Genomic DNA, 16,611 nt, shown 5'->3' on the forward strand with positions numbered 1-16,611 from the left:
AAAATGTGCAGCTCCATGAGATGCACATGCATGCCAAATGTCAAGTTGCTAAGTTAAATATTGAAAAAAATATGGCCAAGGTTAAAGTTTTTTTCGGACGGACGGACAGACGGACGTACACACATACTGACTGACGAACAGTTCAACTTCTATATGCCACCCTACCGGGGGCATAACAAAAATGCCATTGATACTTCTGGTTATACCAAATAACACCAAATTTACGAGTTGCGAGAAGCAAAGTGCCTTCCGCCTTTCTATGTCCATTTGATAATTACTTAATTGAATAACTACCCAAACCATGTGCCATCGTTATCCACTGAAATATCACAAATAAGATGCTAAATCAGAAATTGACGAAAAGTAGCAATGGGTTGTTTCTAGGGATGGCATCGAATACCAATATCGGTATTTGAATGTTCGCAAATTAATTCAATCGAATATTTGATATTCGCATAAAACGGCTGGATTGATTTTACCTTGTTATGTGTTAATTTCTATTGGTTTGTAAGTTATATCCGTTTGCTAAATACGAGGCTGTTTATTAACGTTGCTGTCAAAAAATTGTATCGCTGTCGACTAATACTACGACCGATACTGTGATCGGGCACAAATAGAATGAAAAACATCGTGTCATAGAATTTTATTTTTTAATGATTCCACAGATTGGTAGCAGACCGCGCATATGTAAAACTAAGTTTACACACATTACACGTTGCGGTCTTCTTATCCACAGACCGTGTAAAGTATTCCATACTGCAGAAGGGGATGGTGGCATTTTCAGATTTGAATTATGATTCTTTGATGATTGTTTAGTTTATATCATCTGTAACTTTTGAGTAATTCACATATTTAAATGTCTGTTCAAACTGTGATCACAAAAACTAAATTATTATTCGCAAGTAAATTGAAGCCCTTAATTGGTACCTAATTGACAAACAACAGTTCGGGCCCTTTCTTATAGTAAGTATATTGCATTGCGCGATTTGAGTAATTCACACATTTTAATGGCTGTACATACTGTGATCACAAAACTTAATTATTATTCGCCAGTCAATTGAAACCGTTAATTGGCACCCCATTGGCAAACAACAGTCGGGGCCTTTCTTAGAGCGTGTATATTGCATAGCGCAACCAACACTGATACGGGCCGCGTTATCAGTTTGACACAAAGAACGTCACGTCAAACATGTTACTCTCAGGTGATTTCGGTTGCTTTTTAGTAAGCGGTTCGCAGGTCATTAAATATTGGTGAAATTAGGTTTGGAAAAAAATGCGAATATGCAAATATCATTTTGATTATTCGATGCTGACCATTCAATCGAATATTCAAACAATTTTGCCATCCCTAGTTGTTTCCCTACATGTTTACCTTTTCAAGTAGCTAACAATTATCAACCAAGCATTGGATTACATTAACAATTTTTGTCAGAAAACTATAGGGTTGACCAATACACAGATACCTTTGTTATGTAGGCCAACTAATTGAGATGTGAACAACCATTACTGCACAGCACCTCACCCAAAAGTCAGTCTCAATTGATCTACTTCCGTTTGACGGCCAAGACAGCCACAATGACCACCTGGTGCTTTTAGGAAGCTTTAAATATGTTTTAATTTCATGACAATAAGGCGAGTTCAAAAGGGAGTTTTAGCCATGAATGTTAAGGAAATTAAATAATTGTAAACACTACTAAACAGTTTGTGTCATAACTAAACACAAGCTGTCAGTTAATTATGCGAACACATATTTATTAGGTATTGCGCTATGAATACAGACAGTCAATTCAGCTTCATCAGGCTTCTCTTAAACGTATGGAGAATAAAGCTTTACTCTTCAATAAATAGTTGAGTCTCCCTCCATAAAATTGGTGATTAACCCTTTGCATGCTGGGAAATTTGTCATCTGCTAAAATGTCGTCTGCTGAATTTCTAAAATTAGCATTTTCTTTGATTTTTTTCATTGAATACTATCAGAATAGCAAACAGTTTGGATCCTGATGAGACGCCACGTTCAGTGGCGTCTTGACATCTGGATCCAAACTGTTTGCAAAGTCCTTCAAAATTCGTTTCCCGCACTGAAAGAGTGAAAGAGTTTATCCATGAGCGTAAAATGTCATCCCTGATTAGCCTTTGCAGTCCACACTAGTCTCATCAGAGGCATCATTTCCCATCTAAACAGAATTTATGCAAGAAGTCTTCCTTCAATGAAAAATACCACAACTGTGGAAATTGTCGTCACTGATTAGCTTGTGCGGACTGACAATTATGGCACATGAATTAAGCCCAGTTCTCAAAGCACAGCTCAAAATCCTTGTTTAATGTTTTACTGAATATGCTCAGAGAACAGGTTTCTTTACTAAAAACAACTTAACTTTCTTTATTAATGTGGATATCCCATTTGTAAGACGAGATCAATGTAAGGGTTGGATGATATGCATAGACAAGAATGGTCATAAGCAACAAGTCAAGGAGTTGCAGCAAAAGGCACTGGTGCACAATAAAACAGTAAAATCTACTTTTATTGGTCAAATACAGAATTTCAGATAAACAGGACAATCCCGCCTTGGCATCGAGGTGTGTGCTGCAAATTGTCTATGAGCAATGATAGTCCACCCTTCCCTTAGCTCTGATTGGTTGGGATTATGCGGTTTTTTATGTATACATTTTTGTGAATTGCACCCACTTGGAGAGTATAAATCGCCATACATGCCATACGTACCAATCTCGGCGGGACAGTCCCGCTTTTGGGCCCTTTGTCCCGCTGTACCGATATGAGGCGATTTGTCCCGACATTCGTAAAAAACGATGTAAGGTCTATAGGTTCCCAATAAAATTCGCTATTCAAGCTCTGTTTCGCTAACACTTACCCCCGCTAATCCCTTATTGCCCCCAATTAACAATCCGATTCTACTTATCGTGTGTACCAGTGTTGTTTATGACACCTTATCAGCGATTTATCGGCTAATTATTGATTTCATCAGGCATTCACACCATGGTGGTCTTCAAGATAGTGGTCGCTTATTGCTATCGATAGTTGTATTATAATGAAATAAATGTTGAAAATGTGTTTATTTTTTTATCTGTTTGAAACGGTTTACAAAACAATTGTTTTGTAAAATTAACTCTACGTCATTAATGAGTCTTTTACATTCAATGTTTAGTTCATAAATAGCGGGATAATCCGAATGCGCAATATACCAAAATTGCAACAAACAGTCCAATAAGTGATACCCATCCTGTCTAGTGTAATTGGGTGTAATTGTAATAAAAACAACGAGGTGCTATGAATGACAGTTTGACCCTACTCCAATTAAGCTAAAAACCACGAGGTGCTATGCATGACAGTTTGACCCTACTCCAATTAAGCCGCGACAATTGACAAGTAACTGCGCATGAATACATGCTTAAAAAAACATCGCAAGAAACAGTAAAAGTGGTACCCATCTTGTCTTGTGTTATTGTAATAAAAACAACGTGTTGTTATTCATGACAGTTTGACACTACCCCAATACAGCGCCTGACAATTCACAATTCAGTTTAATCTGTGTATATAAGAAGAAAACAAAATATGATTATTAACATTAGAGAAAAATAATTCGAGTAAAGCATCCATAGACTTCTTTTGTCCTTTTGTTTTTGTTGGTGTAAATACGGTTGAGGCGTTGTTGAGAGTTAAAATGAACACAAAGACAGTTTGCTTCCACCAAAAACCTACCTCTGAAATGTGTACGGCGGCGCATTCCATGTGTAACTGATGTAACTGTTCGGTAGATAGTTTACTGTAACCAGTACTTTCAGTGTACTGGATAGCCTCCCCTGCGTTTATGTTTGCCATTGCAAGTAATATAATGAGTATTGTTGTCGTAATGTTCTAGATTTTGTACTCTAAAAAGATGAATATTATCCTCGTTGTTTGCTATTGTCTTATTTTATAAAACTGTTATTGTTATGTTTATGATTCCATGCTTCATATCAGATGTTTTATGTCTTGAATAAAAGTATCACCAGTATTTGTTAGTACTATACTGACTACAGTAAAGGTGGAATGATAATATCGTTTTAGGTGTCCCGCTTTTGGGTCAAATGTCCCGACAATTTTTTATGGAATGTCCCGCTTTGGACCTAAAAAATTATGGCATGTATGTAAATCACATCCTAATTACTAAAATTGGGAAATTGGCGAGTCTTTGATGCCAACAAATATGGTAAAATTGTCAGTAAGTGTTGTCAATTGGGAAGGTAAGGTAGTCATTTGGGAAAAGTATAAACTTTTTTATTTGGGATAAAGGCCAAACTTTAGCCCCAAATTCGACAAAAACAAACACTGCTGTTGCACCACATTTTGAATCAAACTGAAATATCTAAAAACGACCTTTTGAGCCATCTCTTGTGTAGGGGCCAGGACAAGGGCCTGGCATTATGGGAAGTAAAAGTCAAACCAAGTGCTAATCCTGCAACCACCTGTTAAGCAAAATCTCTTGTATAGGCAAGGAAAAGGATATGGCATTCAGAGCCCAGTTGCTTAAAACTTTTAACGGCCATTTAAGCTAACAAATTATATAAAATTAATTGTAAAAGCAATAATATCAAACATCTGCAAATTATAAGGGAATAGATTTTTTTAACACGATGTATTTTATAGGGCTCTTAATTAAGTCACACAAATACTTTGATCCAACAATTAACCGCTATTATCTTAGCTGTTTTATGTTTCGAGGAACCAGGCCAAGCGAAGTAAATATCAAACAAGTGCTAATTCCTGCACCCACCTGTTGAGCCAACTCTCGTGTTGGCGCCAAGACGAGGGCCTGGCATTCAGGGAAGTCAACCTTCAACTGCTCCAGAATTGCGATGGAGAAGGTTGCAGTCTTACCTGTACCAGACTGGGCTTGCGCTATCACATCTCGGCCTGAAAACAGGGGCATAACATACAGGGAAACAAGATTGACTGTGCTTGCACTATCACATCTCAGCCTGAAAACAGGGGCATTTCAAACAGGAAAACAAGATTGACTGTGCTGGGCTATTATTATCATATCTTGGCCTAAAAGATGAGCACCAGGGTAATGTAATCCTTTAGCATTTATATCAGCATTTTAAGGCATTTGAAGTCCCTTTCAAGATCAAATTAAATTAAAAACATTTCTCACTAGAATCAAGTTTTAAAGGCTTCATTTCCGCAAGATACTGATCAGCAGCAAACAGCATAACAGATTAAGATGAAGTGCCTCCTAAAATTAAAATGCAGGCTTGGCGAAATTGCCGGTCCGCCGGTCCTGACCGGCAGATTTCAATTTGGTCCGGCAGGTTTAACAAGAATGTCGGTCCTGGTGACCGGCAAAATGTGAAATGATTGCAAACAAATCTTTTTTTTTTCAAGTTGAAAATTCGAAGAGCAAATCGCTTACTACATCATGAAAATGAAATCGCTCGTTGTTTTGATGTTTGCTGTAGGTTTGTTACGTACAATTAGCAAATCCAACTTGTTACACAACACCTACTTTAAACTCGTTTGCAAAATCGCCAACTGCGTTCTAACAAAAAAGATCTTGATAGCTTTTACATATTTTTCGAGTAGGATAAGGACAATAAAATATGGTATCGTGATCAACACAACCATATGCATACGCCATTTTTCATAAGTGTAAAGAGTACAGTGCATTATGGGGCAGAGCTTTCATTGGACGAGCGAATTTAAATTAAGATTGAATGCAATACGATACATGTACAAAGAAATGTTTTTATTGCATCATATGCAGTGCCATGTAAAAAAATGTGCTTCCCGGGGACTTTCTGATACTGGTCAAAAATGAAAATGAATCTCTGTTAACAATTACACTGCGTTAGCATGTAAATAAATCGTCTTTTTTATTTAATTAATTACTAGTAAACGTTCTGAAAAATGAAATGCCTTAATCATTAAATGTCAGGTAACGTGTTTTGTACTGTGCGCAGTATATTTTAACAGCCGCTCCAAACTGCAATCATATTAAAGTAAGAATGTTTAAATCGTTTCGAATAACTTTAATTTGATAATTATTCGGCTTGCACATACGTTATTGAAATTATGGCACCGAACCTTTCTAATAGGGAATACATGTAATAAAAACTGACACGCGAATTTTTCACAACATGATTGACATTACACAACCGATTAACACCAATTAGCTGCCAGTGTAACCTCTAAGCGATTAAAATCAATTTAACGGCCGGTTGAATAAAGAGATCAAGATGTGATCGCTGCCATTTTTGAATTTTCTAGTTAAGTTGTTGTTGCTTTACGGTCCGGCTAAATTTTCTCCGGACCGGCACATTTTCTGAAATGCCTGTCCGGATGACCGGCAGATTTTTTCTAATTTCGCCATGCCTGAAAATGGTGCCCGATTGTTTTCCTTGCCAAAATATACATGGTTGCAGGGCAACAGATTAGGTTCGTTTTATCGTTTTTACGATTTGTATTTGACAGAAAACAAATTGAAATTTACAATCAATCGTACAGAAAACGATTATGAAAATGGAAAACAAATTGAAATCGATTCTTCGTCGTTTTAGTTGTTCTGCTTTCCGCCGTACCACGTTTAATTATAATTAGTGTATTGTAACCTTAAGTGTTGCCGTAATATTTTCAGTTAGTTCTTATAGACACCGTTTTGGGACGGTGTCAATATAAAAAGTTACTTCCGCCAAAATAAGTTAGGGAAAATGTTCTCTGTTAAATGCGGTTGGGTTAGGAAACTTTCATAAACGCAGGGGTTTTTATCTGATTTTGGGGAAAGGGCCTGGCAATTTTTTAGGGGAAAAAAATCGCGCAAAATGCCGGATTTTGGGGGAAAAAATCACGCGAACCACCGGATTTTGGGGAAAATAAGGAAAGTCTTAAATAATCAATTCAACATATTTTGCTGTTTTTAAAACAAAATCAAGGCAACAGATAATTTAATTATGCAATATGTTATATTTTCTACACTGGATCAGGTTAACTTATGTATTTAAAGTTAAAAAAAAAATAAAAAAGAAAATATTTTTTTTTTTTTTAGGGGAAAAAAAATTATGTCTGGGGGAAAATTTACCTGCTGAGGGGAAAAAAAATCTGAGGGGAAAGGGCCGATTTTCGGCGGATCCCAAAGAAGGAAAAAAAGCCCTGAAACGGCGTGCAAGTCCAATATTTTACAATTTGTTACGAGACCCAAACCGTCGGGAAGACATTGTGAAGAGTATACTATCACATTTAATAGCGCATGTGGTGACAGATTCTGAAATATTCGGCTCAAAACACCGCTGCCATTCCGTGTCTCAAAAACTCACAACATCGTGATTTCCACGGGCTTGTCATTGATGGAGAGGGTTTGGCAATGTGACTTATTTTGTGAGTGTGCACTGAGACTGAAAGGCAGGAGTGTTGAAACTGGTTTCAACTGAATGACTCCATCATCCATTTGTTAAAATCTTCTGAGCAAGTTTCATGAAGATCGGAAAATAAATGTGGCCTCTAGAGTGTTAACAAGGTTTTACTATAGCCATATAAGGAAAAATGCCCCGCCCCCTGGCGGCCATGTTTTTCAACCAACCGGCATCATTTTCGAACTCGTCCAAGATATTATTGGGATGAATCTTCTGACCAAGTTTCATGAAGATAGGACAATAAATGTGGCCTCTAGTGTTAACAAGGTTTTACTATAGCCATATAAGGAAAACTGCCCCGCCCCCTGGCTGCCATGTTTTTCAAGCAAAGGTTACCATTTTTGAACTCATCCAAGATATCAGTGGCACAAATCTTCTGAGCAAGTTTCATGAAGATCGGAAAATAAATGTGGCAGGCCTCTAGAGTGTTAACAAGGTTTTACTATAGCCATATAAGGAAAAATGCCCCGCCCCGTGGCGGCCATGTTTTTCAACCAACCAGCATCATTTTCGAACTCATCCAAGATATTATTGGGATGAATCTTTTGTCCAAGTTTTATGAAGAACAGACAATAAATGTGGCCTCTAGAGTGTTAGCAAGATTTAACTATAGCCATATAAGGAAAAATGCCCCGCCCCTTGGCAGCCATGTTTTTCAAGCAAACGTAACCATTTTCAAACTCATCCAAGATATCATTGAAACCAATCTGCTGTCCAAATTTCATGAAGATTGGACAATAAATGTGGCCTCTAGAGAGTTAACAAGGCAAATGTTGATGCCGCACAACGGACAAAAAGCGATCACAAAAGCTCACCATGAGCACGTTGTCCTCAGGTGAGCTAAAAAACTAATGGACAAATAGTTTTGAGGGAAAAAAACTTATTGTTAGAAAAAGCTTGCAGTGGTAACTAATTGACCTAAAATCTTATCTGATGCCCTTTGGTTGTAGTATAGTGCTGCCAAAGAAGGCTTCAAACTGTGTGAACTCTTTCTTGTATTTTACACCTAATTTATTTCCCAATTTCTTGAAAATACCAATAAAATTCCCAATTCCAAAGCTATGGGCTATCTTCCCAAAAAGTGGGGAAAAAAACACATTGATTTATTTAGACTGGTTTTCACAGGGGCGGCTAAAATCTAGATGTATAACTAAAGATGCTATACCTTTAATGCATGGTAGAATGGCTCGAGCCTGAATGGCTGATGGCTTCTCAAAGCCGTAGGCGTATATACCACGGAGCAGCTCCTCCCTGAGATTCATGTCATCAAAGTTGTCCACAACCTGGTCCCAGTTGCTCTGTGAACAATTGGAAACAAATCAATATTTTGAATCCATCATAAATTTATGCCTCTCAGAAAAATATCATTGATGTTGCTGCCCATCTTCAAAACATAATTACATATTGCACAGGCAAAATGTATGTGGTTTTATAAAATGTATATTAATACTAGTGCATTTTTGTGTATGTGGTGGGGGGGGAGGGAAGACATTGTTTTTGTTTTTAACAGCAATTTGGAAAGTTGCAGTTTTTTTCTAATTGGGAAAGTGCCATATTCCGTTACTATTTAAAGAAGGAAAAAAAACGCTGGATTAGAGTTTGCAGTCCACACAGGCTAACAATGTTTTTTCACAATTTTGGGACTGGGGTCAGGTCCCTTTGGATTGGGGAAAATCGCAGCGTTTTAACTAAAATCAAGAAATGAGTGTTGTTGTGGTTTTGCTTTAAAATTCTGTTGGCCTATTATGGATTTAACTCCCCCCTTGACAGGAATTTTGCCTTCCTTTCATACAAAAATACCAGAAAAGCAGAAAAGGTCCTCCCTGATTAGGTTGTGCATAATGCACAGGCTTATCTGGCACAGGCTTATCTGGCACGAGAAAAGCACATGCATTAATCCCAGTTTTCCCAGTACAAAACTCCTATATTCTAATATTTGTGACCACTTGTTACAAAATGTGTCATATTACCTCAATAATTCCATCCTGAACCTCCTGAATGCCTCCTTTCTCTTCTTGAGGCCTGCAAGTACAAAGTAAACATGATCTATTAGCTGCTTGTATGACCTGTCAGGGAGAGACACTAACTTTTTACAGAAAGTTGCCCAGACAGGAAATCACTCTTAAGTACTTAGGCAGCCTGGCCAAAGAGAAGTAACCAAGAACCAAGTTAGTTCACATCATAATTATCTTATTCTTACAAAACAAATTCAGACTTTAAAAAATGAAAATTAACAAGATGTGTTTGTGAAACACAATGTCCCCCTATATGACGTTTGACCTTGAAGGATGACCTTGACCCTTCACCACTCAAAATGTGCAGCTCCATGAGATACACATGCATGTCAAATATAAAATTGCTAGCTTCAATATTGCAGAAGTGACATTACATGAGCAATTTTGACCCATATATTTGACCTAGAAGGATGACCTTGACCTATCACCACTCAAAATGTGCAGCTCCATGAGATACACATGCATGCCAAATATCAAGTTGATATCTTCAATATTGCAAAAGTATTAATAAAATAAGCGATTTGGGCCACATATATTTGACCTCTGACCTTGATTTTGAAGGATGACCTTGACCTTTCACCACTCAAAATATGCAGCTCCATGAGATACACATGCATGCCAAATATCAAGTTGCAATCTTCAATATTGCAAAAGTATTCATAAAAGGAGTGATTTTGGCCACATATATTTGACCTCTGACCTTGAAGGATGACCTTCACCTTTCACCACTCAAAATGTGCAGCTCCATGAGATACACATGCATGCCAAATATCAAGTTGCTATATTCAATATAGCAAAAGTTATTGCAAAATGTTAAAGTTGGCGCAAACCAACCAACAGACCAACCAACCAACAGACCAACCAACCAACAGACAGGGCAAAAACAATATGTCCCCCACTACTATAGTGGGGGACATAAAAAGAAATAAACGCTAATCACTTTCTTACAGATATGTTGAATTTTATGGCAATATATTGAACTCTTACAAATAGCCACTTCATTTCATTTGGATCGTTTATGTTACTGCTGATCCATGGCATTAAACTATTTGACAAGTTGACAGTTTTTATTTAAGAGGAAAACCTATTTAAGGCAATAGAAAATAAATAAATTCCTAGATTCTCATCCCCGCCCGTCCATCGAAAATCATCCCGCCCAAACATTTTTTATTTTGAAAACAACAAGAGCTGTCAGAGGACAGCACGCTCGACTATTCGAGTGCTTGACAGTATAACGTAAGCCATCATGGGGAAATTGTTCATATTCAATAATTTATTAGACGATCTTTCAAAAATAAAAAAGGAAAACAAAAAAAAAATTTTTTTTTGGGGGGGGGTAGGGGGGTGAGAGGGGGGTTTAATGATGGGTGTGGTAATTTATGAGATGATATTTAAAAAAAAAAATTGGGGGGGGGGGGGGGGTTGGGGGAGGGTATAATGTGGGGTGTGATAATTTATTAGATGATGTTTAAAAAAAAAAATGGGGGGGGGGGGGGTAGTGAGGTTGGGGGGGAGGGATTCTGGTAGGGGCGTGGGGTATTGTTTGGGTAGAATCCATTGTGGTATTCAGGTAAGTGTTTTTTTGTCAAAGTAATAATAAAATGTGATAAAGCAGTTATGGCAATTTAAGCAAAATGTTCAATTATCTAAGTGTAAAAGGGGCCATAATTATGTCAAAATGCTTGATACAGTGGTCTGCTCTTGTTTAAAGGTTGGGGTCATGTTGGTAAACAAGTATGCAACATATAAAAGCAATATGTCAAAGGATATAAGAAATATTTGGGGTAGTATGCAAACTTTAACATAGATTTATCAATAATATGCATATTCTAAGTATAAAAGGGGCAATAATTATGACAAAATGCTTGATAGAGTTGTCTGCTCTTGTTTATAGGTTGGGGTGATGTTGGTAAACATCATTACATGTATGCAAAATATAAAAGCAATATGTCAAGGGACAATGAAAATAAATGGGGTAGTACGAAAACTTAAACATTTGCTGCATATTCTAAGTGGAAAAGGGGCCATAATCATGACAAAATGCTTGATAGAGTTGTCTGCTCTTGTTTATAGGTTGGGGTCATGTTGGTAAACAAGTATGCAAAACATGAAAGCAACATGTCAAGGGACAAAGAAAATATTTGGGGTAGCACGAAAACTTTAACATTTGCACGCTAACGCTAACGCAGACGCCGGGGTGAGTAGGATAGGTCCACTATAATACTATATATATTTCATATATAAAAGTCGAGCTAATAAATGGGGTAGTACGCAAACTTTAACATTTGCTGCATATTCTAAGTGGAAAAGGGGCCATAATTATGACAAAATGCTTGATAGAGTTGTCTGCTCTTGTTGATAGGTTGGGGTCATGATGGTTAACAAGTATGCAAAATATGAAAGCAATATGTCAAAGGACACTGAAAATAGTTGGGGTAGTACGCAAACTTTAACATTTGCTGCATATTCTATGTGGAAAAGGGGCCATAATTATGACAAAATGCTTTATAGAGTTGTCTGCTCTTGTTTATAGGTTACCATTGGGGTCATGTTGGTTAACAAGTATGCAAAATATGAAAGCAATATGTCAAGGGACAAAGAAAATATTTGGGGTTGTACGAAAACTTTCATTTGCACGCTCAAGCAGACGCCGAGGTGAGTAGGCAGGGTTTTTTTTACTAAGAAAGTGACACCGATATTCGGCGTCTTCCCCTACCAGAATTTTTCCCCTAAAAATACCATTTCCCCTCCAAAAATATAATTTTTCACCAAAATAGAATATTTTACCCTCAAGAAATGTTTTTTTCTTTTGGGAAGTCGACACTTTTCCAATTTGTACCATGTACAACGATCTCGCTCTCTCTCTCTCCCGACGAACACTCAAATCTGGGAATCCCAGTGATTCTATATATAGCTCTTATATTACGTCATGGAAACTGGGCAACTAATCGTATTTATCATGTGACTAATTTACTGGATTGTGGTCTTGCGCGAGAAGGGTGTTTCGTCAATTAATTACCGGAAACCAGTCGAATTTTCATCCGGGTTATGTGAAAGCCAAGATATTAACGTTAAAACAGAAAAAAGTCTCACAATTGGCGTTCATACACGAACAAAATAAAACGTTCGGATCCGGAAAATATTAATTGCGTTGACGCATTTTTTTAGAATGAATCATCAAAAACCGTTGAAACCCAGCAGGATTCGGAGGTACATGTAATCAACATCGAATAATACTGTCGGATTATTGTGGAAGTGAAAGTAGACAATCGGCAGCTGCCGCACCTTTCCCTTCCAATACTGTAGCAGATCTAGATCGTCAACCCATTCATCATGAAATTGAAATCATAATATTGACATCGTTCCCCGGCCCCAGTTGAAATCATTTCCCATTATTAGATCTACACCTGCAACTTTATTTAGGACTTTGACTTTAATATCATACTTGTTCATGTGTTTAAGAACAAAAAGGGCAGAGACATGTCTCTTTTTCTAAAAAAAACACCTGAAGTCTGTAGGTGAGTTATAGACAATGAAATGAACAGTTTTTATTTTTTCCCCAAATATGTCTCTTTCGCGCTCGATTTTCCCCTTTTACCCAGCCTCCAGCGTCTTCCCCTTTTTCTAAAAAAAAACCCTGGTAGGATAGCTCCACTATATATATTTCATATATAATAGTCGAGCTAAAAATCCGTAAAAAAAATTGAGCCGCAAAATACTGAGGACAAAACGGCTAAATGAGTACAAAAATAGCGAAGTGCGAATCGGCAACTCAATGTCTCCGAGACGCTAATTGATTTTTAACGGCGCACGAGCATCGTCTGAAATTATGGCTGAAAGATAGTGAAGTTTGCAATTTTCATAAACACAAACAATCCCCCAGGGTTTTTTTTGGCCCAATTTTATAGCCGAAATTCGGCTATCTTCCAATCCTTAAAAGTATACTTTTTTCCCAAAATGTGGCAAAAAATTCCCAATTTCAAAAAAAAAGAAAAAAATTTTTTTTTTTTTTTTTGGAGAAGTCTAATGTGTATTTTATCTCAATTTTAATTCAATTACATATAACAAAGTATTATATGGTTTTGTTCTTTTAATTTGAATGATTATCAAGGGTTATATCAAATCTAGTATTTGCCTAAATCAGTGGACTTTTCGTGTGGAAAAAAAGGCTAATGAATTTATTTTCCCAATTTCATGAAAATGCCGATAAAATTCCCAATTCCAAAGCCATGGGCTATCTTCCCAAAAAGTGGAAAAAAAACCCTGTCCCCTGTGTTAGGAAGAACATGTATAAAAAAAAAAAAAAAAAAAAATACATGTATTGAGTGAAATGTGGGATAGATGTATTCTGGTTGTGCTCATATACACAATACATGGCATCATACAGTCTCCTTTTGAAATTAAATACCAATTTAGTAATTGAAATTCAGGTTGAATGCATTATGCATAAGCCATTTTTGAAAAAAAAAATGCAAAAGTGAGTAGAAACTCATAAAATCATAGCTATTTGTTGTTAGTATTTACTTTTATGTTAAAATCTTCCTTAGTATCTAGCTATTATTTGCACAAATTTCTTTGAAAACATAAGTTGAATAAAAGTGTGTTTACTTTGGAAAACTGACAGATGTGCTGATGCATTTCTGCGTATCGAAATCTTGACATCTCGCTACTTTTGCTTTAAAAAAAATCAAATACAAAGTTTTATTTTGTTAAAATATTTTTTCTTTGAGAATATGAAGAATACACTGCAGGGCTCATGCTGGGCTCAAATTTTAGGGAGAAGTGACTTCTCCCTGGACACTGATTTAGGGAGAAGTGAGGAGACTCTAGGGAGAGGTGGAGAGACTTGGACACAAGGGATTGCATGTAGGGCGTTACAACACACATGTGTATCACATTATTGAAGTATGCCACTGTAGTACACTGAATTTTATTTCTTTTGTGTATCTTAATTTTTCCAGCACTTCTAATTAACCAAGTAATAATAGACACGAAAGAAAAATAACTAAAATTTTACTAGCTCTATATTGAATCCATTTTGATGTAAATATCATATTATACAGACTAAAGTATTTCAAAGATAATATGTTTATGAAGCAGAAGTTAACATAAGCTTAATAAAACTGTCAGACCAGATAAATATTTATGTTTGAAATATGACATTTAGCATATGCTTTCTTAATAATTATTTGTTATGTTTTATAGTCTTTCCAATTGCAATTTCACGTGAATACAATTCGAAATATGATAAACCACACCGTCCGCATCACCCCATGTATTCTTCATTCTATTTCTTCGTTAAAGAACTTATAAATTAAATTATAATCGACAAAAATAATGTATCCGAAAACGACAGTCCGAACAATTGTACGCGTTACGCACATAAAAGAAATTGTGCATATCATTTGACAGCAAAAAATGAAAATCGGAAACCTAGCAAATACGTAATTAATATACAATTTAATTGACATATTGCTTTACAATAGCATAGTTTGTGGGTAAAAAACAACCAAATTATCACCTTTTAATTTCAAACAATAATCGGAAGAAAGTTGTAACATCGTCGACATAGATCTAATTATTTAATCATCATCCTTTTGTTAATTCAGATTGATAGTCGGTAGAAATGTAAAGTGATCAACTTAGAAATAATTTTTTTATTGTTAGGCTCCTTTTTATTTGTTTATCTTTAAATACGACGTTTGCCATCGGCCGCTATACATGTAGTGTTGGCAGACGACAATATCAACTGTGTATTTCCATGAATGACCAAATTTTATGTGTGAGCGAACTCAATGTTGATTGGGCAGCTACCATGTGACTTGAATGCTGACTTGACCAATATCGATCGCCGATTAGATAAGTTCGGAGGTTGGGAGAATCGGGGCGGGGTTTACCTCATATAACCTGTCACTAAATTGCGACACACTCTGGGCGGCGGGGTTTACCTCATATAACCTGTCACTAAATTGCGACACACTCTGGGCTGCGACAGTGTGTATTGGAAAATTGAGTCAGACCTTGACATAGAGAAAACCGGATGTAAACACATTCCGATAAGAGGGAGACTGGAAGTCGCTTTTTATCTACAATTTCTTAAATTTTAGGCAACGTTTGGCGTAAGAAACCGACTTAGTCGCTCATGTCGCCCCCTAGGGCGAGCCCTGCACTGAGATGTTTTTATTTCTTCTAAAAAGTGTTGTCCTGGCAAAGATTTGAAACCCTGTGTGATTTTGAAAGAGTATTTAATGTTGTGTCTCTGTTAGCTTGGTTTAGGGGTTGTTTTCTCCAATTTAGACTTCCGCTGAGTTAACTTAATGTGTATAAACTCCAATTTATGAACTGTTATTTTTATTATCATGTCTTATTTATTTATTAACTCGTATGTCAAGATTAAGAAGAGGAAATGGTAAAACCAAACGCTTCATTAAATTGAAACGTCCATTGATTGTCGATATATCAATATACTCTAATGTATAATGGTATAACTTAGTGTATGGGCTCGTCTAATAGTATTCTAAATAAAACATGATTCCATATGTTCTTAACTCATCGAAATTACACACGTGCTCAATAAGTGACGTCCGCCATGACACCGGCAAAGTGGGTTGAACGAAAATATCAAAATTTACAGCAAAATGACTATCTAGATGAATGATGAAATGTTCAAACAGTACTTGTATACAACTAGAACAATATCAATGCGGAGTTATGAAGTTCGGTGGCAATGATCATTCATAAAACTCACCGTTCTGTATCAGCGGTATAGTTGGACATGTTCTTGCTAAAAGTAGCGCGAATAAAGGAAAGAGTCACGGACCGAATCACCAAACGGAAGTGTTATTAAATGACTTCATTTCCCACTGAATTAATCGATTTTAGTTGAAAAACCTAACAATTGCGTTACTTCGTCTTGATCCATTATTTATAAAAGTTCATTTTATATATAGCCCACATGATTTTCGGGACTATATTTTTGCTTAAAAATTAATGACGTCACATGTGAGAGACAACTTCATGTGCTATTTTCATATAAATTGTTTACTTACGTCCCTTGCACTGGGCAGTGAAATACGCACGCACACACGAAATGTTTGTAAGTTGATCCATAAAAACTTAAAAGCTAAAAGGCATTCGTGCACTCAATAAGACTTACATGCTCTATCAAAACTTTAATTGTGAAGCGCATCTC

The 16,611-nt window shown here is 36.5% G+C and overlaps 1 protein-coding gene across 1 annotated transcript in view; it reads right to left on the reverse strand.

The window, feature by feature from the left end:
- LOC127834363 (eukaryotic initiation factor 4A-I-like) overlaps positions 1-16,283 on the reverse strand; it is a 39,530-nt gene extending 23,247 nt beyond the window's left edge. The window contains exons 1-4 of the mRNA XM_052360138.1: positions 16,168-16,283; positions 9,375-9,426; positions 8,570-8,702; positions 4,773-4,912 (exon numbers count right to left, since the gene is read on the reverse strand). Of these exons, the coding sequence (XP_052216098.1) occupies positions 4,773-4,912; positions 8,570-8,702; positions 9,375-9,426; positions 16,168-16,196 (354 nt within the window). The 5' untranslated portion in view covers positions 16,197-16,283. The remainder of the gene's footprint in view (positions 1-4,772; positions 4,913-8,569; positions 8,703-9,374; positions 9,427-16,167) is intronic.
- Between the last annotated feature and the right edge of the window lie 328 nt (positions 16,284-16,611).

This window comes from Dreissena polymorpha, chromosome 6 (genome assembly GCF_020536995.1).
Source record: "Dreissena polymorpha isolate Duluth1 chromosome 6, UMN_Dpol_1.0, whole genome shotgun sequence".
NCBI classification, from domain to species: domain Eukaryota; kingdom Metazoa; phylum Mollusca; class Bivalvia; order Myida; family Dreissenidae; genus Dreissena; species Dreissena polymorpha.